Genomic DNA, 23,288 nt, shown 5'->3' on the forward strand with positions numbered 1-23,288 from the left:
TAAACACCCAAAAAAACCCCTCAAAAACACCTCAAAACCACCCCCCAAAAAATCTCAATAAACACCCAAGAAACACTCAAAAAAACACCCAAAACCCACCCCAATAAACACCCAAATGCCCACCTGGGAATTTCCACACCCAAAATCCCACATCCAAAAATTCCACCTCCACTTCTTTTTTGGTTTTTTGGGGATTTTTTTTTTTCCTTTGTTCTTGTTTTCTTTGGGTTTTGGGGGTTTTGTTTTGGATTTTTTGTTTTTATTTTGGTTGGATTTTTTTTTTTTTTAGTTGGGTTTTTTGTTTTGTTTCGGTTTCGGGTTTTTTTTATTGGGGTTTTTTTCATTGTTTTTTTTTTTTTTTTGGAACTTTCTGGGTTTTTTTGGGGGGGAGGCTTATTGGTTTTTAGAGTTTTTTGGGTTTTTTGGGGGGGTTTTTTTGTTTTATTTTTTGGTTTTTGGGAGTGTTTTGGGTTTTAATTGTGTTTGGTTGGTTTTTTTGGGGGGGGGTTTTTGTTTGGTTTTTTGGGGTGGGTTTTATTGGGTTTTGGGGGGTTTTTATTGGGGTTTTTTTTGGTTTTTTTGGGACAAATCCCCGCAGAACTGCAAACCACACCAAACCCTTTTATTAACCCCTCACTGCCCGTCGTCCCCCGATGCCGGCCTCGCTGAGCAGCACGGCGCTGCAGCTCTCCCATTTTGGGATTTTTGGAGTTATTTTGGGGGTTTTTTTCGTTTTTTTTTTTTTTTTTCAGTTTTTATTTTGGAGGTTTTTTGGAGTTTTTTTGGGTGATTTTTTTTGCGGGTTTTTTTGGGGGGGTTTTGGGATTTTTATGGGGGTTTTTTTTGGGGGGGGGGGACGGACAAATGCCCGCAGAACTCAACAACTCTCGAACCGCACCAAACCCTTCATTGACCCCTCACTGCCCGTCGTCCCCGATGATGCCGGCGTCGCTGAGCAGCGCGGCCCCGCGGCTCTCCCGGTTTGGGTTTTTTGGGGGCTTTCTGGTTTTTTTGGGGTTTTCTTTGTTTTTTTTTTTTTTTTTTTTTTTTTTGAGGGTTTTTTGGGGGAGGTTTTATTGATTTTCGGGGTAGGGGGGGGGATTCGCTGGGTTTTTGGTGGTTTTTTTTTTTTTTTTGGAGGGTTTTTTGGGGGAGGTTTTATTGATTTTCGGGGGGGGGTTCACTGGGTTTTTTGGTGGGTTGTTTTTTTTTTTTTTAGGGTTTTTTGGGGGAGGTTTTATTGATTTTCGGGGGGGGTTTCACTGGGTTTTTTGGTGGGGTTTTTTTTTTTTTGAGGGTTTTTTGGGGGAGGTGTTATTGATTTTCGGGGTGGGGGGGGGATTCGCTGGGTTTTTGGTGGTTTTTTTTTTTTTTTTAGGGTTTTTTGGGGGAGGTTTTATTGATTTTCGGGGGGGGGGGTTTCACTGGGTTTTTTGTTTTTTTTTTTTTTTTTTTGGAGGGTTTTTTGGGGGAGGTTTTATTGATTTTCAGGGGGGGTTCACTGGGTTTTTTGGTGGGGTTTTTTTTTTTTTTGAGGGTTTTTTGGGGGCGGTTTTATTGATTTTCGGGGGGGTTCACTGGGATTTTTGGTGGTTTTTTTTGGCACAAATCCCCGCAGAACTCTCGAACCGCACCAAACCCTTTTATTAACCCCTCACTGCCCGTCGTCGCCGACGTCGGCGTCGCTGAGCGGCACGGCGCGGCGGCTCTCGCGGTGCAGGCGCTCGTTGCGCTCGGAGCGGAGCGCGCCGGGCTCCAGGCGCCGCAGCGGCTCCGGCAGCGCCGCGAACTCCTCCTCGTTGACGTCGCAGTCGCGCAGCGCCGCCTCCAGCAGCCACCAGCGGCCGAGGAAGCCGAGGTCCAGCAGCGCGCCCCGGCGCCACGGGCGCGGCCGCAGGTGCGGGCAGCGCGCCCGGTACAGCGCGGGCTCGGCGCCGTGCGGGTCCGCGGCGGCCACGGCCACGACGCCGAAGCTGCGCACGCGGAGCCGGCGCCGCTCCCGCAGCCGCAGCAGCCGCCGCACGTGGCGCTCGGCCCGGGGGCTGCGCGAGCCCGGCGGGAGCCGCCCCAGCGCCGCCCCCGCCGCCACCGCCGCCGCCTCCAGCGAGCCCCGGTCCGGCACCGAGCGCGCCAGCGCCGCGCCGAGCGCCAGCGCCGACAGCGACGCGGCCGCCAGCAACGGGCGGCGGCGGGCGGAGGCGGCGGCTTCGCGCAGCGACGAGGAGTAATCGCGGAGCAGCGCGCCGAGCCACAGACCTGCGGGATAACGGGAAATTAACGGGGATTAACGGGGGTTAACGGGAACCGGGAATCGCGGAGCAGCGCGCCGAGCCACAGACCTGCGGGATAACGGGAAATTAACGGGGATTAACGGGGCTTAACGGGAACCGGGAATCGCGGAGCAGCGCGCCGAGCCACAGACCTGCGGGATAACGGGAAATTAACGGGGGTTAACGGGGGTTAACGGGAACCGGGAATCGCGGAGCAGCGCGCCGAGCCACAGACCTGCGGGATAACGGGAAATTAACGGGGATTAACGGGGGTTAACGGGAACCGGGAATCGCGGAGCAGCGCGCCGAGCCACAGACCTGCGGGATAACGGGAAATTAACGGGGATTAACGGGGGTTAACGGGAACCGGGAATCGCGGAGCAGCGCGCCGAGCCACAGACCTGCGGGATAACGGGAAATTAACGGGGGTTAACGGGAACGGGAACCGGGAATCGCGGAGCAGCGCGCCGAGCCACAGGGCTGCGGGATAACGGGAAATTAACGGGGATTAACGGGAACCGGGAATCGCGGAGCAGCGCGCCGAGCCACAGACCTGAGGGATAACGGGAAATTAACGGGGATTAACGGGAACCGGGAATCGCGGAGCAGCGCGCCGAGCCACAGACCTGAGGGATAACGGGAAATTAACGGGGGTTAACGGGAACGGGAACCGGGAATCGCGGAGCAGCGCGCCGAGCCACAGGGCTGCGGGATAACGGGAAATTAACGGGGGTTAACAGGAACGGGAACCGGGAATCGCGGAGCAGCGCGCCGAGCCACAGACCTGAGGGATAACGGGAAATTAACGGGGATTAACGGGGCTTAACGGGAACCGGGAATCGCGGAGCAGCGCGCCGAGCCACAGACCTGAGGGATAACGGGAAATTAACGGGGGTTAACGGGGGTTAACAGGGAACAGAGACAGCGCGGAGCCAGAGAGCTGCGGGAGAACGGGGGTTAACGGGGGTTAACGGGGAACGGAGAGAGAGCGAGGAGCCACAGAGCTGCGGGCGCTAACGGGGAGAACGGGGGTTAACGGGAATGGGAACCGGGAGTCGCGGAGCAGCGCGCGGAGCCAGAAACTTGCGGGATAACGGGGGTTAACGGGGCTTAACGGGGGTTAACGGGGAGCAGAGAGAGCGCGGAGCCACAGACCTGCGGGATAACGGGAAATTAACGGGGGTTAACGGGAACGGGAATGGGAACCGGGAATCGCGGAGCAGGGCGCGGAGCCAGAGACCTGCGGGATAACGGGAAATTAACGGGGAACGGAGAGAGAGCGCGGAGGCACAGAGCTACGGGGGGAACGGGAACCGGGAATTAACGGGGGTTAACGGGAATGGGAACCGGGAATCAGGGAGAGAGCGCGGAGCCAGAGAGCTGCGGGGGGAACGGGGACCGGGAAACGGGAACGGGAACGGGGGGGGGGGAACCGGGGAAACATCGGGGAACGGGGAGGTCACGCGGAACCGGGGGGAACCGGGGGTCACAGTGGGGTCAGCGGGGTCACGAGGGGAACCCGGGAACCGAGGAGGTCACGGGGGTCACGGGGGGTCAAAGGGGTCAGGGGGGGTCACAGCGGAGTCGGGGCCAGGCGGGACCATGGGAGGGGCTGGGGACCCCCGCGAGACCCCCCCTGAGTTACGGGGAACCCTCCCGGGCCCCCCCAGACCCTCCCGGGGGCCCGAATCGCCGCTCCCCCCCCACCGGAACCCCCCGGCACGGCTCCCGCAAGGCCCCGGGGTCCCCCCACCAAATTCCCGTCACCCTGAGAGCCTCCGGGCCCCCCTCACCGAGCCGCGTGTCCCCCAGGCGCCCCCAGAGCCCGCGGCTCGCCCCGCCCGCCGCCGCCTCCGCCGCCATCACCGGAGAGGCTCCGCGCCGCCGCCCGGAACGAAAGCGCTGGGGCCGTGGGGCGGGAGGGACGCAGACGCGGTGACACACGGGGGCGGGCGGAACCATCGAGGGGAGAGTAGGGGGGGTGGGCGGAACCAATGAGACGAGGGGGCGGTGCTGCGCATGCGCGGAGCGGCCCCGCCCGGTTCAAACAGTGCGCGGGAGGGAGCGCGGGGAGAAAGCGGAAAAATGGTAAAAAACGGGGAAAATGGGGAAAAACCGGGGAAATACTGGGGAAAAACGGGCGGGGAGGGAGGGGAGATGGCCCCGGGGATGGAGCGCGGGCTCCGGGGGTGCCACTGGGGGTCGGGGGGGGTCCGGACCCCCTCAGGCTTCGGTGCCGCTTTCCGCTCCATCCCCGTTTTCTCCCGTTTTCTCCCCGTCCCTGACATTTCTCCATCCCCGTTCCCTCCCCGCTCCCATCCCCGTTCCTCGTCCCGTCCCTGTCCCATTCCTGCCCTCTTTCCCTGCCATTCCCTGTCCCGTTTTCTCCCCGTTTCCCCTCGTTCCTGTCCCGTTCCCTGTCCTCGTTCCCATCCCCATCTCTGTTCCCGTTCCTGCCCTGTCCCTGCCCTGTCTGCCCCCGTTCCCGTCCCCATTTCCCTCCCGTTTCTGCCCCGTTCCCGTTCCCCGTCCCCATTTTCCCCCGGTGTTCCCCGGTGTTCCCCCGGTTCCCGTGTGCCAGGACGCCGGCGGGCTCGCCGCGGTGGCGGCGGTGGAGAAGCAGAGCCAGGAGCTGCTGCGGCAGCTGAGCTCGGGCGGCGTCGAGGAGCTGCTGCGGCGGGGGCTGCACCGGCGGGAGCGGCTGCACCGGCGGCTCGGGGAGGCGCAGGGCCGGGCACGGCAGCTGGCACAGGGTGGGTAACACAAAACAGCCCTAAATACCCCAAAACAGCCCTAAATACCCCAAAACATCGTCACTGACACAGCTCGGGGAGGCGCGGGGCCGGGCACGGCAGCTGGCTGAAGGTCAGTGACACAAAACAGCCCCGAAGCGTCCTTGCTGACACCCCAAAACAGCCCTAAATACCCCAAAACAGCCCTAAATACCCCAAAACATTGTCACTGGCACAGCTCGGGGAGGCGCGGGGCCGGGCGCGGGAGCTGGCGCAGGGTGGGTAACACAAAACAGCCATAAATACCCCAAAACAGCCCAAAACAAACACCCCGAAACCCTCACTGACACGCAGGGCCAGGCACGGGAGCTGGCTCAGGGTGGGCGACCCTAAATACCCCAGAACAGCCCCAAAACAAACAGCCCTAAACAGCCCAAACTGACACGGCTGAGGGAGGTGCAGGGCAAGGCACGGGAGCTGGCACAGGGTGGGTAACACAAAACAGCCATAAATACTCCAAAAGAGCCCCAGAATCCTCACTGACACCCCAAAACCCTCACTGACATGGGGCTCAGGGAGGCGCAGGGCCGGGCGCGGGACCTGGCGCAGGGTGGGTAACACAAAACACCCCAAACCAGCTCTAAATACCCCCAAAACAGCCCCCACTGTCCCCCAAACATCCCTCGCTGTCCCCGGGGCCCCTTGGTACCCCCCATCCCCCTGTATTGTCCCCCAAACAGCCCCCAGTGCCCCCCATTTCCCCGTTTTTCCCCCCAGGTCTGGCCGAGGCCGAGGCCGGGCTCTGCCATCGCCTCCAGGGCGCCCAGGCCCCTGTGCTGCCCCCAGACCCATGGGTGCCCCCCAAACAGCCCCCAGTGCCCCCCAGACCCCTGTATTGCCCCCCAAACAGCCCCCCAGCCCCTGGGTGCCCCCCAGTGCCCCCCATTTCCCCGTTTTTCCCCCCAGGTCTGGCTGAGGCCGAGGCCGGGCTCTGCCATCGCCTCCGGGGCGCCCAGGCCCCTGTGCTGCCCCCAGACCCATGGGTGCCCCCCAAACAGCCCCCAAGCCCCCCAGCCCCCTGTCCTGACCCCAAACAGCCCCTCAGCCCCCTGTCCTGACCCCAAACAGCCCCCCAGCCCCCTCAGTGCCCCCTATATCTCCCCGTTTTTCCCCCCAGGTCTGGCCGAGGCCGAGGCCGGGCTCTGCCATCGCCTCCGGGGCGCCCAGGCCGACGCGCAGCGGCTCCGGGGCCGCAGGCAGGAGCTGGACACGGAGCTGTGCCAGGCCCAGGGCAGCCTGGGCAGTGCCAGGGACAGAACACAATATCCTGGGGCCCTGCTCTGGGATTTGGGTGCATTTTGGGGTTTGTTTGAGTGGAATTTGGGTGGATTTTAGGGGTTTTGGGGGGGGTTTTTTGTGTTTTTTTTGTGTGTGTGTGTGTTTGCCTTGACCCCGGCACGGCGCTGCGCCGGGCCCTGCAGGAGCTGCAGGAGCAGCTGCAGCAGCTGCAGCAGAACCAGGACGAGGAGGATGAGGGGCACAGCCTTCCTCCCGACGTGTGAGTGAGCACAGAGACCCCCAGACCCACCAGCGCACCCCCAAACGCCCCCTGAGCCCCCCAATCCCCCCCCAGGTACGTGGCCCAGCTGTACTACGAGATCAGCAGGATCGACTGGGACTGCAGCGCCGAGCCCGGCCGCATCCGAGGGGGTGAGTGACCAAAACCCCCCAGAAACACCCCAAAAAAAAACCCCTGGGACCCCTGGGTGCATCCGAGGGGGTGAGTGACCAAAAACACCCCCAAAAACACCCCCAAAACACCCAGGCACATCCGAGGGGCTGAGTGACCCAAAAACCCCCGAAAAACATCTCAAAAAAAGCCAAAAAAACCCAAAAAAAAACTCCAAAAAAAAAAAAAGCCCCAAACCACCCCCAAAAAAATCCCCAAAACCCCCCAAAAAAACTCAAAAAAACCCCCAAAAATAACACCCCAACAAACCCCCAAAAAAACCCCAAAAAACGAAAAAAAAACCTGAAACCACCCCCAGCCAAAAAAACCCAAAAAAACTCCAAAACCACCGTAAAAAAACCCAAAACCCCCCCAGCCCCTGACCCCCTCCCCAATTTTGCCCCCTCCCCAGTTCACTACGGCCCCGACATCGCCGTGCCCCTGGACCTGGACGGGGGGCAGCACTCGGGCACCTTCGTCAGCGACTTCCTCTGGGGGCTGGTGCCCACCGAGTGGAGAGCCCGGAGACCCCCGGTGCTGCCCCGCGAGCCGCTGGCACCGTGAGACCCCTCCCCATCAAACCACGGCGAGAGACCCCTCCCCATTAAACCACACATCTCTTTATTCTTCCCGTGTCTGGGAATCGGCAAAACGCCCAAACCTGACCTCGAGGAGGGGGAGGGAAAAGTCCTGTGACCTTTTTTATTTGGGGGGGGGGGGTGGGGGCGGTCTCTGCGCCCCTCCCTGCCGCCGGTGGGGGGATGGATTTTGGGGCAAAATTGCGGAATTTCGGGCGCACCCGGAGCGCCCCCACCCCCGGCCCCCCCCGGCGGCGCCGGGGTCAGCAGGGCCCGCCCGGGGGGGGCTCCTCGTCCTCGGGGGGGGGCTCCTGGGCGTGGCAGGGCTCCACGGTGACGGCCACCCCCAGCCCGCTGCGCCCCGACGGCATCGGCGGCGTCACCGCCGTCCAGGCGTCCCCCGCGGGGTCGTAGCACTCCATGGAGTCCAGGAAGGAGTGGCCGTCGTAGCCCCCTGTTTGGGGAGAGGGGTGAGCCCAAAACACCCCAAAAACACCCCAAAATCCCCCTGAGAAACACACCCAAAACACCCCAAAATCCCCCTGAGAAACCCCCCCAAAACACCCCAAAATATCCCTGAGAAACCCCCCCAAAACACCCCAAAATCCCCCTGAGAAACCCCCCCAAAACACCCCAAAATATCCCTGAGAAACCCCCCCAAAACACCCCAAAATATCCCTGAGAAACCCCCCCAAAACACCCCAAAATCCCCCTGAGAAACCCCCCCAAAACACCCCAAAATATCCCTGAGAAACCCCCCCAAAACACCCCAAAATCCCCGTGAGAAACCCCCCCAAAATATCCCTGAGAAACCCCCCCAAAACACCCCAAAATCCCCGTGAGAAACCCCCCCAAAACACCCCAAAATCCCCCTGAGAAACCCCCCCAAAACACCCCAAAATCCCCCTGAGAAACCCACCCAAAACACCCCAAAATCCCCGTGAGAAACCCCCCCAAAACACCCCAAAATCCCCCTGAGAAACCCCCCCAAAACACCCCAAAATATCCCTGAGAAACCCCCCCAAAACACCCCAAAATCCCCCTGAGAAACCCCCCCAAAACACCCCAAAATATCCCTGAGAAACCCACCCAAAACACCCCAAAATATCCCTGAGAAACCCACCCAAAACACCCCAAAATCCCCCTGAGAAACCCACCCAAAACACCCCAAAATCCCCCTGAGAAACCCCCCCAAAACACCCCAAAATATCCCTGAGAAACCCCCCCAAAACACCCCAAAATCCCCCTGAGAAACCCACCCAAAACACCCCAAAATCCCCCTGAGAAACCCCCCCAAAACACCCCAAAATATCCCTGAGAAACCCCCCCAAAACACCCCAAAATATCCCTGAGAAACCCCCCCAAAACACCCCAAAATCCCCCTGAGAAACCCCCCCAAAACACCCCAAAATATCCCTGAGAAACCCCCCCAAAACACCCCAAAATATCCCTGAGAAACCCCCCCAAAACACCCCAAAATCCCCCTGAGAAACCCCCCCAAAACACCCCAAAATATCCCTGAGAAACCCCCCCAAAACACCCCAAAATCCCCGTGAGAAACCCCCCCAAAATATCCCTGAGAAACCCCCCCAAAACACCCCAAAATCCCCGTGAGAAACCCCCCAAAACACCCCAAAATCCCCCTGAGAAACCCCCCCAAAACACCCCAAAATCCCCCTGAGAAACCCCCCCAAAACACCCCAAAATATCCCTGAGAAACCCCCCCAAAACACCCCAAAATCCCCCTGAGAAACCCCCCCAAAACACCCCAAAATATCCCTGAGAAACCCCCGCAAAACACCCCAAAATATCCCTGAGAAACCCCCCCAAAACACCCCAAAATCCCCCTGAGAAACCCACCCAAAACACCCCAAAATATCCCTGAGAAAGCCCCCCAAAACACCCCAAAATCCCCCTGAGAAACCCCCCCAAAACACCCCAAAATATCCCTGAGAAACCCCCCCAAAACACCCCAAAATATCCCTGAGAAACCCCCCCAAAACACCCCAAAATCCCCCTGAGAAACCCACACAAAACACCCCAAAATATCCCTGAGAAACCCACCCAAAACACCCCAAAATCCCCCTGAGAAACCCACCCAAAACACCCCAAAATCCCCGTGAGAAACCCCCCCAAAACACCCCAAAATCCCCCTGAGAAACCCCCCCAAAACACCCCAAAATATCCCTGAGAAACCCCCCCAAAACACCCCAAAATCCCCCTGAGAAACCCCCCCAAAACACCCCAAAATATCCCTGAGAAACCCACCCAAAACACCCCAAAATATCCCTGAGAAACCCACCCAAAACACCCCAAAATCCCCCTGAGAAACCCACCCAAAACACCCCAAAATCCCCGTGAGAAACCCCCCCAAAACACCCCAAAATATCCCTGAGAAACCCCCCCAAAACACCCCAAAATCCCCCTGAGAAACCCACCCAAAACACCCCAAAATATCCCTGAGAAACCCCCCCAAAACACCCCAAAATATCCCTGAGAAACCCCCCCAAAACACCCCAAAATCCCCCTGAGAAACCCCCCAAAACACCCCAAAATACCCCTGAGAAACCCCCCCAAAACACCCCAAAATCCCCCTGAGAAACCCCCCCAAAACACCCCAAAATATCCCTGAGAAACCCCCCTAAAACACCCCAAAATATCCCTGAGAAACCCCCCCAAAACACCCCAAAATATCCCTGAGAAACCCCCCTAAAACACCCCAAAATCCCCCTGAGAAACCCCCCCAAAACACCCCAAAATCCCCCTGAGAAACCCCCCCAAAACACCCCAAAATATCCCTGAGAAACCCCCCCAAAACACCCCAAAATATCCCTGAGAAACCCCCCCAAAACACCCCAAAATCCCCCTGAGAAACCCCCCCAAAACACCCCAAAATCCCCGTGAGAAACCCCCCCAAAACACCCCAAAATCCCCCTGAGAAACCCCCCCAAAACACCCCAAAATATCCCTGAGAAACCCACCCAAAACACCCCAAAATATCCCTGAGAAACCCACCCAAAACACCCCAAAATCCCCCTGAGAAACCCACCCAAAACACCCCAAAATCCCCCTGAGAAACCCCCCCAAAACACCCCAAAATATCCCTGAGAAACCCCCCCAAAACACCCCAAAATATCCCTGAGAAACCCCCCCAAAACACCCCAAAATCCCCCTGAGAAACCCCCCCCAAAACACCCCAAAATATCCCTGAGAAACCCCCCCAAAACACCCCAAAATATCCCTGAGAAACCCCCCCAAAACACCCCAAAATCCCCCTGAGAAACCCCCCCAAAACACCCCAAAATATCCCTGAGAAACCCCCCCAAAACACCCCAAAATCCCCGTGAGAAACCCCCCCAAAATATCCCTGAGAAACCCCCCCAAAACACCCCAAAATCCCCGTGAGAAACCCCCCCAAAACACCCCAAAATCCCCCTGAGAAACCCCCCCAAAACACCCCAAAATCCCCGTGAGAAACCCCCCAAAACACCCCAAAATCCCCCTGAGAAACCCCCCCAAAACACCCCAAAATCCCCCTGAGAAACCCCCCCAAAACACCCCAAAATATCCCTGAGAAACCCCCCCAAAACACCCCAAAATCCCCCTGAGAAACCCCCCCAAAACACCCCAAAATATCCCTGAGAAACCCCCGCAAAACACCCCAAAATATCCCTGAGAAACCCCCCCAAAACACCCCAAAATCCCCCTGAGAAACCCCCCCAAAACACCCCAAAATATCCCTGAGAAAGCCCCCCAAAACACCCCAAAATCCCCCTGAGAAACCCCCCCAAAACACCCCAAAATATCCCTGAGAAACCCCCCCAAAACACCCCAAAATATCCCTGAGAAACCCCCCCAAAACACCCCAAAATCCCCCTGAGAAACCCACACAAAACACCCCAAAATATCCCTGAGAAACCCACCCAAAACACCCCAAAATCCCCCTGAGAAACCCACCCAAAACACCCCAAAATCCCCGTGAGAAACCCCCCCAAAACACCCCAAAATCCCCCTGAGAAACCCCCCCAAAACACCCCAAAATATCCCTGAGAAACCCCCCCAAAACACCCCAAAATCCCCCTGAGAAACCCCCCAAAACACCCCAAAATACCCCTGAGAAACCCCCCCAAAACACCCCAAAATCCCCCTGAGAAACCCCCCCAAAACACCCCAAAATATCCCTGAGAAACCCCCCTAAAACACCCCAAAATCCCCCTGAGAAACCCCCCCAAAACACCCCAAAATCCCCCTGAGAAACCCCCCCAAAACACCCCAAAATATCCCTGAGAAACCCCCCCAAAACACCCCAAAATATCCCTGAGAAACCCCCCCAAAACACCCCAAAATCCCCCTGAGAAACCCCCCCAAAACACCCCAAAATCCCCCTGAGAAACCCCCCCAAAACACCCCAAAATATCCCTGAGAAACCCCCCCAAAACACCCCAAAATCCCCCTGAGAAACCCCCCCAAAACACCCCAAAATCCCCGTGAGAAACCCCCCCAAAATATCCCTGAGAAACCCCCCCAAAACACCCCAAAATCCCCGTGAGAAACCCCCCCAAAACACCCCAAAATCCCCGTGAGAAACCCCCCAAAACACCCCAAAATCCCCCTGAGAAACCCCCCCAAAACACCCCAAAATCCTCCTGAGAAACCCCCCCAAAACACCCCAAAATATCCCTGAGAAACCCCCCAAAACACCCCAAAATATCCCTGAGAAACCCCCCCAAAACACCCCAAAATCCCCCCTGAGAAACCCCCCCAAAACACCCCAAAATATCCTGAGAAACCCCCCCAAAACACCCCAAAATCCCCCTGAGAAACCCCCCCAAAACACCCCAAAATCCCCGTGAGAAACCCCCCCAAAACACCCCAAAATCCTCCTGAGAAACCCCCCCAAAACACCCCAAAATATCCCTGAGAAACCCCCCCAAAACACCCCAAAATATCCCTGAGAAACCCCCCCAAAACACCCCAAAATCCCCCTGAGAAACCCCCCCAAAATATCCCTGAGAAACCCCCCCAAAACACCCCAATATCCCCCTGAGAAACTCCCCCAAAACACCCCAAAATATCCCTGAGAAACCCCCCCAAAACACCCCAAAATATCCCTGAGAAACCCCCCCAAAACACCCCAAAATATCCCTGAGAAACCCCCCCAAAACACCCCAAAATCCCCCTGAAACCCCCCCCAAAACACCCCAAAATCCCCCTGAGAAACCCCCGCAAAACACCCCAAAATCCCCCTGAGAAACCCCCCCAAAACACCCCAAAATCCCCGTGAGAAACCCCCCCAAAACACCCCAAAATCCCCCTGAGAAACCCACCCAAAACACCCCAAAATATCCCTGAGAAACCCACCCAAAACACCCCAAAATCCCCCTGAGAAACCCACCCAAAACACCCCAAAATCCCCGTGAGAAACCCCCCCAAAACACCCCAAAATCCCCCTGAGAAACCCCCCCAAAACACCCCAAAATATCCCTGAGAAACCCCCCCAAAATATCCCTGAGAAACCCCCCCAAAACACCCCAAAATATCCCTGAGAAACCCCCCCAAAACACCCCAAAATCCCCCTGAGAAACCCCCCAAAACACCCCAAAATACCCCTGAGAAACCCCCCCAAAACACCCCAAAATCCCCCTGAGAAACCCCCCCAAAACACCCCAAAATATCCCTGAGAAACCCCCCTAAAACATCCCAAAATATCCCTGAGAAACCCCCCCAAAACACCCAAAATCCCCGTGAGAAACCCCCCCAAAACACCTCAAAATCCCCCTGAGAAACCCCCCCAAAACACCCCAAAATCCCCCTGAGAAACCCCCCCAAACACCCCAAAATCCCCCTGAGAAACCCCCCCAAAACACCCCAAAATACCCCTGAGAAACCCCCCCAAAACACCCCAAAATCCCCGAGAAACCCCCCCAAAACACCCCAAAATATCCCTGAGAAACCCCCCCAAAACACCCCAAAATATCCCTGAGAAACCCCCCCAAAACACCCCAAAATATCCCTGAGAAACCCCCCCAAAACACCCCAAAATCCCCCTGAGAAACCCCCCCAAAACACCCCAAAATATCCCTGAGAAACCCCCCCAAAACACCCCAAAATCCCCCTGAGAAACCCCCCCAAAACACCCCAAAATATCCCTGAGAAACCCCCCCAAAACACCCCAAAATATCCCTGAGAAACCCCCCCCAAAACACCCCAAAATATCCCTGAGAAACCCCCGCAAAACACCCCAAAATCCCCCTGAGAAACCCCCCCAAAACACCCCAAAATCCCCCTGAGAAACCCCCCCAAAACACCCCAAAATATCCCTGAGAAACCCCCCCAAAACACCCCAAAATATCCCTGAGAAACCCCCCCAAAACACCCCAAAATCCCCCTGAGAAACCCCCCCAAAAAACCCCAAAATCCCCCTGAGAAACCCCCCAAAACACCCCAAAATATCCCTGAGAAACCCCCCTAAAACACCCCAAAATATCCCTGAGAAACCCCCCCAAAACACCCCAAAATCCCCCTGAGAAACCCCCCCAAAACACCCCAAAATCCCCGTGAGAAACCCCCCCAAAATATCCCTGAGAAACCCCCCCAAAACACCCCAAAATCCCCGTGAGAAACCCCCCCAAAACACCCCAAAATCCCCCTGAGAAACCCCCCCAAAACACCCCAAAATCCCCGTGAGAAACCCCCCAAAACACCCCAAAATCCCCCTGAGAAACCCCCCCAAAACACCCCAAAATCCTCCTGAGAAACCCCCCCAAAACACCCCAAAATATCCCTGAGAAACCCCCCCAAAACACCCCAAAATCCCCCTGAGAAACCCCCCGAAAACACCCCAAAATATCCCTGAGAAACCCACCCAAAACACCCCAAAATATCCCTGAGAAACCCCCCCAAAACACCCCAAAATCCCCCTGAGAAACCCCCCAAAACACCCCAAAATATCCCTGAGAAACCCCCCCAAAACACCCCAAAATCCCCCTGAGAAACCCCCCAAAACACCCCAAAATCCCCCTGAGAAACCCCCCCAAAACACCCCAAAATCCCCGTGAGAAACCCCCCCAAATATCCCTGAGAAACCCCCCCAAAACACCCCAAAATCCCCGTGAGAAACCCCCCAAAACACCCCAAAATCCCCCTGAGAAACCCCCCCAAAACACCCCAAAATCCCCCTGAGAAACCCACCCAAAACACCCCAAAATATCCCTGAGAAACCCCCCCAAAACACCCCAAAATCCCCGTGAGAAACCCCCCCAAAATATCCCTGAGAAACCCCCCTAAAACACCCCAAAATATCCCTGAGAAACCCACCCAAAACACCCCAAAATCCCCCTGAGAAACCCCCCCAAAACACCCCAAAATCCCCCTGAGAAACCCCCCCAAAACACCCCAAAATCCCCCTGAGAAACCCCCCCAAAACACCCCAAAATCCCCCTGAGAAACCCACCCAAAACACCCCCAAAATATCCCTGAGAAACCCCCCTAAAACACCCCAAAATATCCCTGAGAAACCCCCCCAAAACACCCCAATATCCCCCTGAGAAACCCCCCCAAAACACCCCAAAATATCCCTGAGAAACCCCCCCAAAACACCCCAAAATCCCCCTGAGAAACCCCCCCAAAACACCCCAAAAACACCCCAAAATCCCCCTGAGAAACCCCCCCAAAACACCCCTGAGAAACCCCCCCAAAACACCCCAAAATATCCCTGAGAAACCCCCCCAAAACACCCCAAAATCCCCCTGAGAAACCCCCCCAAAACACCCCAAAATACCCCTGAGAAACCCCCCCAAAACAGCCCAAAATCCCCCTGAGAAACCCCCCCAAAACACCCCAAAATATCCCTGAGAAACCCCCCCAAAACACCCCAAAATCCCCGTGAGAAACCCCCCCAAAACACCCCAAAATATCTCAACCCCCGTGGGGTCGCAGCACTCCATGGAGTCCAGGAAGGAGTGGCCGTCGTAGCCCCCTGCCCGGGGATGAGGGGTCAGATGGGACCCCCCAAAATACCCCAAACCCCCCCAGAAACATCCCCAAAACACCCTAGAAATCCCCCTAGAAACCCCCCCAGAAACCCCCCCAAAATACCCCAAAACCCCCCCAGAAATCCCCCCAGAAAACTCACATAGAAACACCCCAGAAACCCCCTCAGAAACCGCCCCAAAATCTCCCCAGAAACGCAGCACGAGTCCCACGCAGAGCCCAGAACCCCAAAGAGACCCCAGAGTCCCCCAAAAACCCTTCAAAGCCCCCCAAAGCCCCCCCAAAGCCCCCCGTACCCAGCCCGTAGATCCTGCCCCCGAAGGCCGTCACCCCCAGGGTAACACAGACCCCAAATCCCTTCATAGAGCCCCCCAAAAACCCCTCAAATGCCTCCCCAGAGCCCCCCAAAGCCCCCCAGGACCCCCCCCCATACCCAGCACGTAGATCCTGCCCCCGAAGGCCGTCACCCCCAGGGTAACACAGACCCCCAAAGCCCCCCAAAGCCCCAATACCCAGCCCGTAGATCCTGCCCCTGAAGGCCGTCACCCCCAGGGTAACACAGACCCCAGAGCCCCCCAAAGCCCCCCAGGACCCCCCCCATACCCAGCACGTAGATCCTGCCCCTGAAGGCCGTCACCCCCAGGGTAACACAGACCCCCAAAGCCCCCCAAAGCCCCCCAAAGCCCCCCAGGACCCCCCCCGTACCCAGCACGTAGATCCTGCCCCTGAAGGCCGTCACCCCCAGGGTAACACAGACCCCAGAGCCCCCCAAAGCCCCCCCAAAGCCCCCCAAAATCCCCCGTACCCAGCACGTAGATCCTGCCCCTGAAGGCCGTCACCCCCAGGGTAACACAGACCCCAGAGCCCCCCAAAGCCCCCCCAAAGCCCCCCAAAAGCCCCCGTACCCAGCACGTAGATCCTGCCCCTGAAGGCCGTCACCCCCAGGGTAACACAGACCCCAGAGCCCCCCAAAGCCCCCCCAAAGCCCCCCAAAAGCCCCCGTACCCAGCACGTAGATCCTGCCCCCGAAGGCCGTCACCCCCAGGGTAACACAGACCCCAAGGGACCCCCAAAGCCCCCCAGGACCCCCCCCGTACCCAGCACGTAGATCCTGCCCCCGAAGGCCGTCACCCCCAGGGTAACACAGACCCCAAGGGACCCCCAAAGCCCCCCAAAGCCCCCCCAGGACCCCCCCGTACCCAGCACGTAGATCCTGCCCCTGAAGGCCGTCACCCCCAGGGTAACACAGACCCCAGAGCCCCCCAAAGCCCCCCCAAAGCCCCCCAAAAGCCCCCGTACCCAGCACGTAGATCCTGCCCCTGAAGGCCGTCACCCCCAGCGCGCTCCGGCGCTGCCCCATCGGGGCCACGAAGCTCCAGGTCCCGGTGTCGGCCTGGAAGCGCTCGGTGCTGCTCAGCTGCTGGGTGCCATCGTACCCCCCCATGGCGTACAGGCAGTTCCCGAGGGCGCACACGCCTGCGAGACCCCCAAAATCGGGTTCAGAGACCCCCGGAAACCCCCAGGGAGCCCCCAACCCATCTTAATCCCCACAGCTGCACCTGGATGGTGACCGTGACAGGGATGGGCTCCCAGAACTCCCTCTAGGACTCTACTGGGACCCCCCAAACCCCTCTGAGACCCCATCCAGGACCCCCCTGGCACCCCCCTGCCCCACCTGGACCCCTCCAAACCCCTCAGGGAGCCCCCAAACCCCTCGAGGACCCCTCAAATCCCCACCTGCGCCGCTGCGGGCGGTGGCCATGGGGGCGATGGGCTGCCATGGGTCCCGCTCAGGGTGGGATCAGCCCCCATAAACCCCTCCAGGACCCCCCAAATCCCCCCCAGACCCCGCCGGGACCCCCTCCCCAGCCCCACCTGCGCCGCTGCGGACGGTGGCCATGGGGGCGATGGGCTGCCATCGGTCCCGCTCAGGGTGGTAGCGCTCGGCCGAGCTCAGGCGGGCGCTGCCGTCGAAGCCGCCCACGGCGTAGAGCAGCCGGTGCAGCACGGCCACCCCCACCCCGATGCGCCGCGTGCCCATGGGCGCCACCTGCGCCCACTCGTCCCGCTCGGGCTCGTACCTGGGGGGGGCACGGCGGGGTCAGGGCCTGGGAGCCCCCAAAGCCCACGGTGAGGCCCCCCCCCAGACCCATTTTTACCCTCACCTCTCCATGGAGCAGTGGTGGGTGCACCCATGGGCCCCCCCCCCAGCCCCATTTTTATCCCCATCCCCATTTCCCCCAGCCCCACTTCAGCCCCCCAGCCCCATTTTTTCCCCCATTTCTCACCTCTCCACGGAGCAGTGGTGCGTGCACCCGTGGGAACCCCAGCCCCATTTTTACCCCCATTTTCCCCAGCCCCATTTCCCCCCCATTTCCCCCATTTTTCCCCATTTCTCACCTCTCCACAGAGCAGTGGTGTGTGCACCCGTGGGAACCCCCAGCCCCATTTTTACCCCCATTTTCCCCAGCCCCATTTTCCCCCATTTCTCACCTCCACGGAGCAGTGGTGGGTGCACCCATGAGCCCACCAAGCCACATTTCCCCCAGCCCCATTTTTGCCCCATTTTCCCCCATTTCTCACCTCTCCACGGAGCAGTGGTGGGTGCACCCATGAGCCCCCCAGCCCCATTTTTACCCCCATTTCCCCCATTTCTCACCTCTCCACGGAGCAGTGGTGCGTGCAGCCGTGCGAGCCCCCCACGGCGTAGATGAGCCCGTCGATGACGCCCAGCCCGATGCGGTTCCTGGGCACGCTCATGGCGGCGCAGGGCGCCCAGCGCCCGCTCACAGGGGTTGTAGCACTCCACGGCCGCCGAGTCCGTGTTCCCCTCGGCCGAGTTATTCCTCCCCCCCCACGGCGTAGAAAAGCCCCCCGACCACGCAGCCCCCCAGCCCCGAGCGCGGCGTCTCCATCTCCGCCAGCGTCACCCACGTCCCCTTGTCGGGGTCGAACGCCTCCAGCGTGCTCAGCGACCTGCGCAGGTACCCCCCAGCCGCGTAGATGAGCTGCCGCACCTTGGGGGTCCGGCAGGGCGGGGGTCCCGGCGTGGGCCGGTGCAGGGGACAGGTCGCGGAACACCCGCGCCAGGTAGCGCAGCGCGTCGCGGCCCAGGTCGCGGCGGAGCTGGGCGCGCAGGAAGCGCGGCGTGAGCGCGTGGCAGCGCACGGCGCGCAGCAGCGCCGGCAGGAACGGCGCCCGCGCCGCCCGGTTCCTGCTGCACCCACGCCACGCACGCCTGGAACACCTCGGACTCGCAGCGCACGTTGAGCTCGTCGCGGCTCAGCAGCGAGGCCAGCTGGCAGTGCGACAGCGACAGGAACTCCTCCTGCTTCGAGACCTGGGGGAAATGGGGAGAAAATGTGACAAAAATGGCAAAAATCAGCTCAAAACCAACCCCAAAAATGATACCCTGGCAGTGCGACAGCGACAGGAACTCCTCCTGCTTGGACACCTGGGGAGAAAATGGCAAAAGTCAGCTCAAAACCGACCCAAAAATGATACCCTGGCAGTGGGACAGCAACAGGTACTCCTCCTGCTTGGACACCTGGGGAAAGAGGGGAGAAAATGTGAGAAAAATGGCAAAAATCAGCTCAAAACCAACCCCAAAAATGATACCCTGGCAGTGCGACAGCGACAGGAACTCCTCCTGCTTGGACACCTGGGGGAAATGGGGAGAAGATGGCAAAAATCAGCTCAAAACCGACCCAAAAATGATACCCTGGCAGTGGGACAGCGACAGGAACTCCTCCTGCTTGGACACCTGGGGAAAGAAGGGAGAAAATGTGACAAAAATGGCAAAAATCAGCTCAAAACCAATTCCAAAAATTTTCCAAAAATTATATTCTGGTAGTGGGAGAGGGACAGGAACTCCTCCTGCTTCGAGACCTGGGGGAAAACAGGGAGAAAATGGCAAAAATCAGCCCCAAAACTGGCACCATGGCAGTGAGACAGGGACAGGAACTCCTCCTGCTTGGACACCTGGGGGAAATGGGGAGAAAATGGGAAAACTGGCAAAAATCAGCCCCAAAAATGGCACCATGGCAGTGGGACAGGGACAGGAACTCCTCCTGCTTGGATGCCTGCAGAGAAAAACAGAGAAATTGGCAAAAATCAGATCAAAAACAGTCGCAGAATGATACCCCTGGCAGTGGGACAGGGAGAGGAACTCCTCCTGCTTGGAGACCTAAAGGGAAAAAAAATGGGGGATGATCCCCCCCGTTGCTGACAGGACCCCAAAACCCCCCCCAAACCCTTTCAGTACCTCAGCGAAAGGGAACTGTAGATGCAGATGTAGATGTACTCCCGTGCCCGCTGCAGCAGCTCCGGGCAGCCCAGGGTCCCTCTGTGCTGTCCCCCCATTGCTGACAGGACCCCGAACCCCCCAGAAGCCCCCCAAACCCTTTCAGAGCCCCCCGTACCTCAGCGAAGTTCATGCAGATGTACTCCCGTGCCCGCTGCAGCAGCTCGGTGCAGCCCAGGGCGCTCACTGGGGTAACTCTGTGCTGTACCCCCATTGCTCATGGGACCCCCAAACCCCTCCAGGACCCCCCTCAGACCCCCCCAAACCCTTTCAGAGCCCCCCATACCTCAGCGAAGTTTCATGTAGATGTACTCCCTTGCTCTCTGCAGCAAGCTCGGTGCAGCCCCAGGCGCTCGGCCAGCGCGGCGATGCCGATGGCGTTGCTGGGGTGCAGCTGTCCCCCCAGGAAGGCGCAGCAGGCGCCCACCACGGGCTGCACCTGGTACATGAGGGCGCCGTGCAGCAGCGGCAGCACGCAGCGCTCGCCACGGCCACGGCCGCCGTGTAGGCGAACTCCACCAGGGCGCTGCATGGCGCCGGGCTGCACGCCCTCGATGGGCACCTCGGCCAGGCCGCGCTCCCGCAGCCCCGCCGTGAACATGGCCCGGAACACCGGGCTGGCCGCCGCCAGCACCACGCGGTGCGCCCGCAGCTCGGTGGGCGGCAGGTCCCGGCGGTGCCGCACACGCAGGGTGACATCGCACAGCTGGCCCTGCAGGCGCAGCTCGTTCATGGCCGCCAGCGCGGCCGCGGGGTGCTCGGACAGCGTGAACCGCGACAGCGACGAGCACGGCGACGGCGTCACCTCGGCCGGGAGCTCCGGGAGAGGCGGCGACGGGCACGACATGGGCGGGAGGGCGGCTGGAGCGACGGGTGGAGAGGCTGTGCGGGAGAAAAACGGGGGTTAGAACGGGGAAACTGAGGCACGGAGGGTGGGGAGGGGGATAGGATCTCGCTGGAGTGGGTTATGGGTGATGGAGAGGCTGTGGGGGGAGAAAAACGGGGGTTAGAACGGGGAAACTGAGGCACGGAGGGCGGGGAGGGGGATAGGATCTCGCTGGAGTGGGATTTGGGGGGGGTTACGGGGTGATGGAGAGGCTGTGGAGGGAGAAAAACAGGGTTAGAGTGGGGAAACTGAGGCACGGAGCGTGGGGAGGGGGACACGATCTTCCCGGAATGGAATTTGGGGAGAAAAAAATGGGGTTAGAGTGGGGAAACTGAGGCACGGAGTGGGACAGGACTCCCTGGAATGGGTTATGGGGTGACGGAGAGGCTGTGGAAGGAGAAAAACACTATTAGAGTGGGGAAAACTGAGGCACAGAGGGTGGGGAGGGGGACAGGATCTCCCTAGAGTGGGATTTGGGGAGAAAAAATGGGGGTTAGAATGGGGAAACTGAGGCACAGAGGGGGACAGGACTCCCTGCAATGGGATTTTGGGGAAATATCAGAGTTAGAGCAGGGGAAACTGAGGCACGGAGGGCGGGGAGGGGGGACACAGCCCCCCCCACAGCGCAGGACCTTTTTGGGGTCTCATCCGAGTTGAATTCGGGGGATTTTGGGGCTCTCGCAGCCCGTGCGATATCGGGGCGTCCCGAGGTGGATTTTGGGGTGTCCCGAGCGGCATTTTGGGGCATTTTTGGGGCTATTTTGGGGCTGTTTCGGAGATAATTTGGGGGTTATTTTGGGGCTGTTCCGGGGCTGGTTTTTGGGGTTATTCCACTGCTGTTTTGGGCCTATTTCGGGCGCTCTTTTAGGGCTATTTTGCGGTTTTTCTGGGGCTATTTTAGGGCTATTTTTGGGCTACTTTGGGGCTGTTTTGGGTCTGTTTCGTGGCGGTCTCACGGCCCGTGCAGCGCTCCCGGTAGCGGAGCTGTCCCGCCGCTATTTTGGGGGGTCCCGGGCTGTGTTTTGGGCTATTTTCGGGGTCTCCCCGGCCCGTACCGATCCGGGGAGTATTTTGGGGGGTTCGGTGTTTCGGAGGGGTCCCCAGGGCTATTTTGGGGTTATTTCGGGGTTATTTTGGGGGGATTTCGGGGATCTCGGTGCCGTGCCGGTACCGGCGCGTCCCGGGGGATATTTGGGGGTCCCGGGGGTTTTTAGGGATATTTTGGGGGTCTCACCGGTTGGCGCCGCGGCCCGGGGCCGGGGGGGCGTGGGGGGGGGGCCGTGACTAAGCAGCGCGCGGAGCCCCCGCCGCGATAAGAGCCCGGGACACGCCCCGTGACGTCACGGACACGCCCCTCGCCGCAATAAGAGTCCCCCGGGGCCGGTGCCGGTACCGGGAGGGTCCCCGTGCTCCCCCCGTGACCCCGCGGTGACCCCGAGACCCCTCCCCGCTGTCACGCGGGTGGGGTCCCGTGGCTGCCGTGTGACCCCAAAACCCACCCGGGACCCCCCCGGGGCCACCCCGGGACCCCAAAACGGCGCCGGGAGCTCCCGGTGTGTCCCGGGGGAGCCCCAAAGTCCCGAAGTGACCCCGGAACGGCCCCGGAGCCCCCCCCGGCCCCGGGGTCCCGGCACAGGCCCCGCCCACTCGCCGTAACCACGCCTACGCACTGAATATTTGCATATCCCCGCCCACACGTTGTGGCCCCCGCCCCTTTCCCGCCTCCTCGTTCTGGCCCCGCCCTCGCCGGGGCCCCGCCCCCCCGCGCGCCGCCGCCGCCATGAGCGGGGGGGGGGGAGGGACCGGGACCCCCCCCGGCACCGGCACCGGCACCGGGACCCCCCCCCGGGACAGAGCGGGGCGGGCAGCGCGTGCGGGGCCGCGTGCTCGCGGCCTGGAACAGCGTCAAATACGGTGGGGAACGGGGGACCGGGACACCGGGACACTGGGGCAACCGGGGGAGGGACACCGGGAACACCGGGAACACCGGGAACACCGGGATACCGGGAACGGGATACTGGGAGTGGAACACCGGGAACACAGGGAATGGCATACCGGGACACCGGGAACGGGATACCGGAACGGGATACCGGGACATTCGGGATTCGGGGTCTCGGGGGTTCGGGGGTCTCGGGATCTGGGGGTTTGGGGGTTCGGGGGTTTCGGTGTCCCGGTGTCCCCGGTGAGCCCCGGTTCCCCCGGTTCCCCCAGGCTGGACGCTGCGGCCGCGGCCCCACTTCAGCCCGCGGGACCCCCTGTACCTGCTGGGGAGGGTCTACGCGCCGGGCAACGGGGGTGAGCGGGACCCCCGGGGGGCTGCGGGGGGCTCGGGGGGGGCTCGGGGTGAGCGGGACCCCCGGGGGTCTCAGGGCGGTCCCGGGGTGATCTCAGGGGGTCCCGGGGGTCTCAGGGCTGTCCCGGGGGTCTCAAGGCGGTTCTGGGGGTCCCAGGGCGGTCCCGGGGGTCCCCAGGGGCGGTCTCGGGTATCCCGGGACGGTGCCGGTGGTCTCGCACGGTGTCTCTCCGGTTCCCCAGAGGACCTGGCCCGGTTCCGGCGGGATTTCCGCTCCCGCCTGTGGCTGACGTACCGGAGCGGGTTCCCGGCGCTGCCCGGTTCCCCCCGCACCACCGACTGCGGCTGGGGCTGCACCCTGCGCAGCGCGCAGATGCTGCTGGGCCAGGGGCTGCTGCTGCACCTGCTGGGCCGCGGTAAGAGAGGGACCCCCCGGGATGGGCAGGGACACCTGGAAATGCGGGGAGACCCCCGGGATGGGGAGAGACCCCCGGGACGGGGCGGG

The 23,288-nt window shown here is 60.2% G+C and overlaps 3 protein-coding genes across 3 annotated transcripts; 2 read left to right on the plus strand and 1 right to left on the minus strand.

Annotated features, from left to right (window-relative positions):
- The first annotated feature begins 4,306 nt into the window (after nucleotides 1–4,306).
- On the plus strand, nucleotides 4,307–7,346 carry SPC24 (SPC24 component of NDC80 kinetochore complex). The gene is made up of 6 exons (XM_058821498.1): nucleotides 4,307–4,358; nucleotides 4,852–5,023; nucleotides 6,180–6,324; nucleotides 6,462–6,560; nucleotides 6,636–6,712; nucleotides 7,144–7,346. Exons 1-6 carry the CDS (start codon nucleotides 4,356–4,358, stop codon nucleotides 7,293–7,295), a joined length of 648 nt encoding a protein of 215 aa, XP_058677481.1. The 5' UTR covers nucleotides 4,307–4,355; the 3' UTR covers nucleotides 7,296–7,346.
- On the minus strand, nucleotides 7,340–22,173 carry KEAP1 (kelch like ECH associated protein 1). Its single transcript, XM_058821354.1, is given in 17 exon segments — nucleotides 7,340–7,763; nucleotides 16,601–16,777; nucleotides 17,177–17,382; nucleotides 17,961–18,094; nucleotides 18,096–18,155; nucleotides 18,157–18,363; nucleotides 18,365–18,511; nucleotides 18,513–18,641; nucleotides 19,723–19,786; nucleotides 19,958–20,093; nucleotides 20,096–20,126; nucleotides 20,128–20,480; nucleotides 20,675–20,702; nucleotides 21,725–21,754; nucleotides 21,756–21,812; nucleotides 21,814–21,965; nucleotides 22,161–22,173. Coding segments are annotated over 17 exon segments (2,115 nt in total). The 3' UTR covers nucleotides 7,340–7,572.
- A 94-nt stretch (nucleotides 22,174–22,267) lies between these two features.
- On the plus strand, nucleotides 22,268–23,203 carry LOC131569131 (uncharacterized). The gene is made up of 3 exons (XM_058821355.1): nucleotides 22,268–22,404; nucleotides 22,702–22,785; nucleotides 23,026–23,203. Exons 1-3 carry the CDS (start codon nucleotides 22,271–22,273, stop codon nucleotides 23,201–23,203), a joined length of 396 nt encoding a protein of 131 aa, XP_058677338.1. The 5' UTR covers nucleotides 22,268–22,270.
- Nucleotides 23,204–23,288: the final 85 nt, after the last annotated feature.

This window comes from Ammospiza caudacuta, chromosome 29, assembly GCF_027887145.1.
Source record: "Ammospiza caudacuta isolate bAmmCau1 chromosome 29, bAmmCau1.pri, whole genome shotgun sequence".
In the NCBI taxonomy this organism is placed as follows: Eukaryota; Metazoa; Chordata; class Aves; order Passeriformes; family Passerellidae; genus Ammospiza; species Ammospiza caudacuta.

Bases quoted from the DNA above. Each gene is read 5' to 3' on its own strand.
- SPC24 (XM_058821498.1), top strand. The intron at 6,325-6,461 runs ATATCCTGGGGC...TGACCCCGGCAC, and splicing joins AGTGCCAGGGACAGAACACA to GGCGCTGCGCCGGGCCCTGC. The intron at 6,713-7,143 runs GTGAGTGACCAA...CCCCCTCCCCAG, and splicing joins GCCCGGCCGCATCCGAGGGG to TTCACTACGGCCCCGACATC.
- LOC131569131 (XM_058821355.1), top strand. From the start codon at position 22,271: ATGAGCGGGGGGGGGGGAGGGACCGGGACCCCCCCCGGCACCGGCACC. The intron at 22,405-22,701 runs GTGGGGAACGGG...CGGTTCCCCCAG, and splicing joins CTGGAACAGCGTCAAATACG to GCTGGACGCTGCGGCCGCGG. The intron at 22,786-23,025 runs GTGAGCGGGACC...CCGGTTCCCCAG, and splicing joins CTACGCGCCGGGCAACGGGG to AGGACCTGGCCCGGTTCCGG.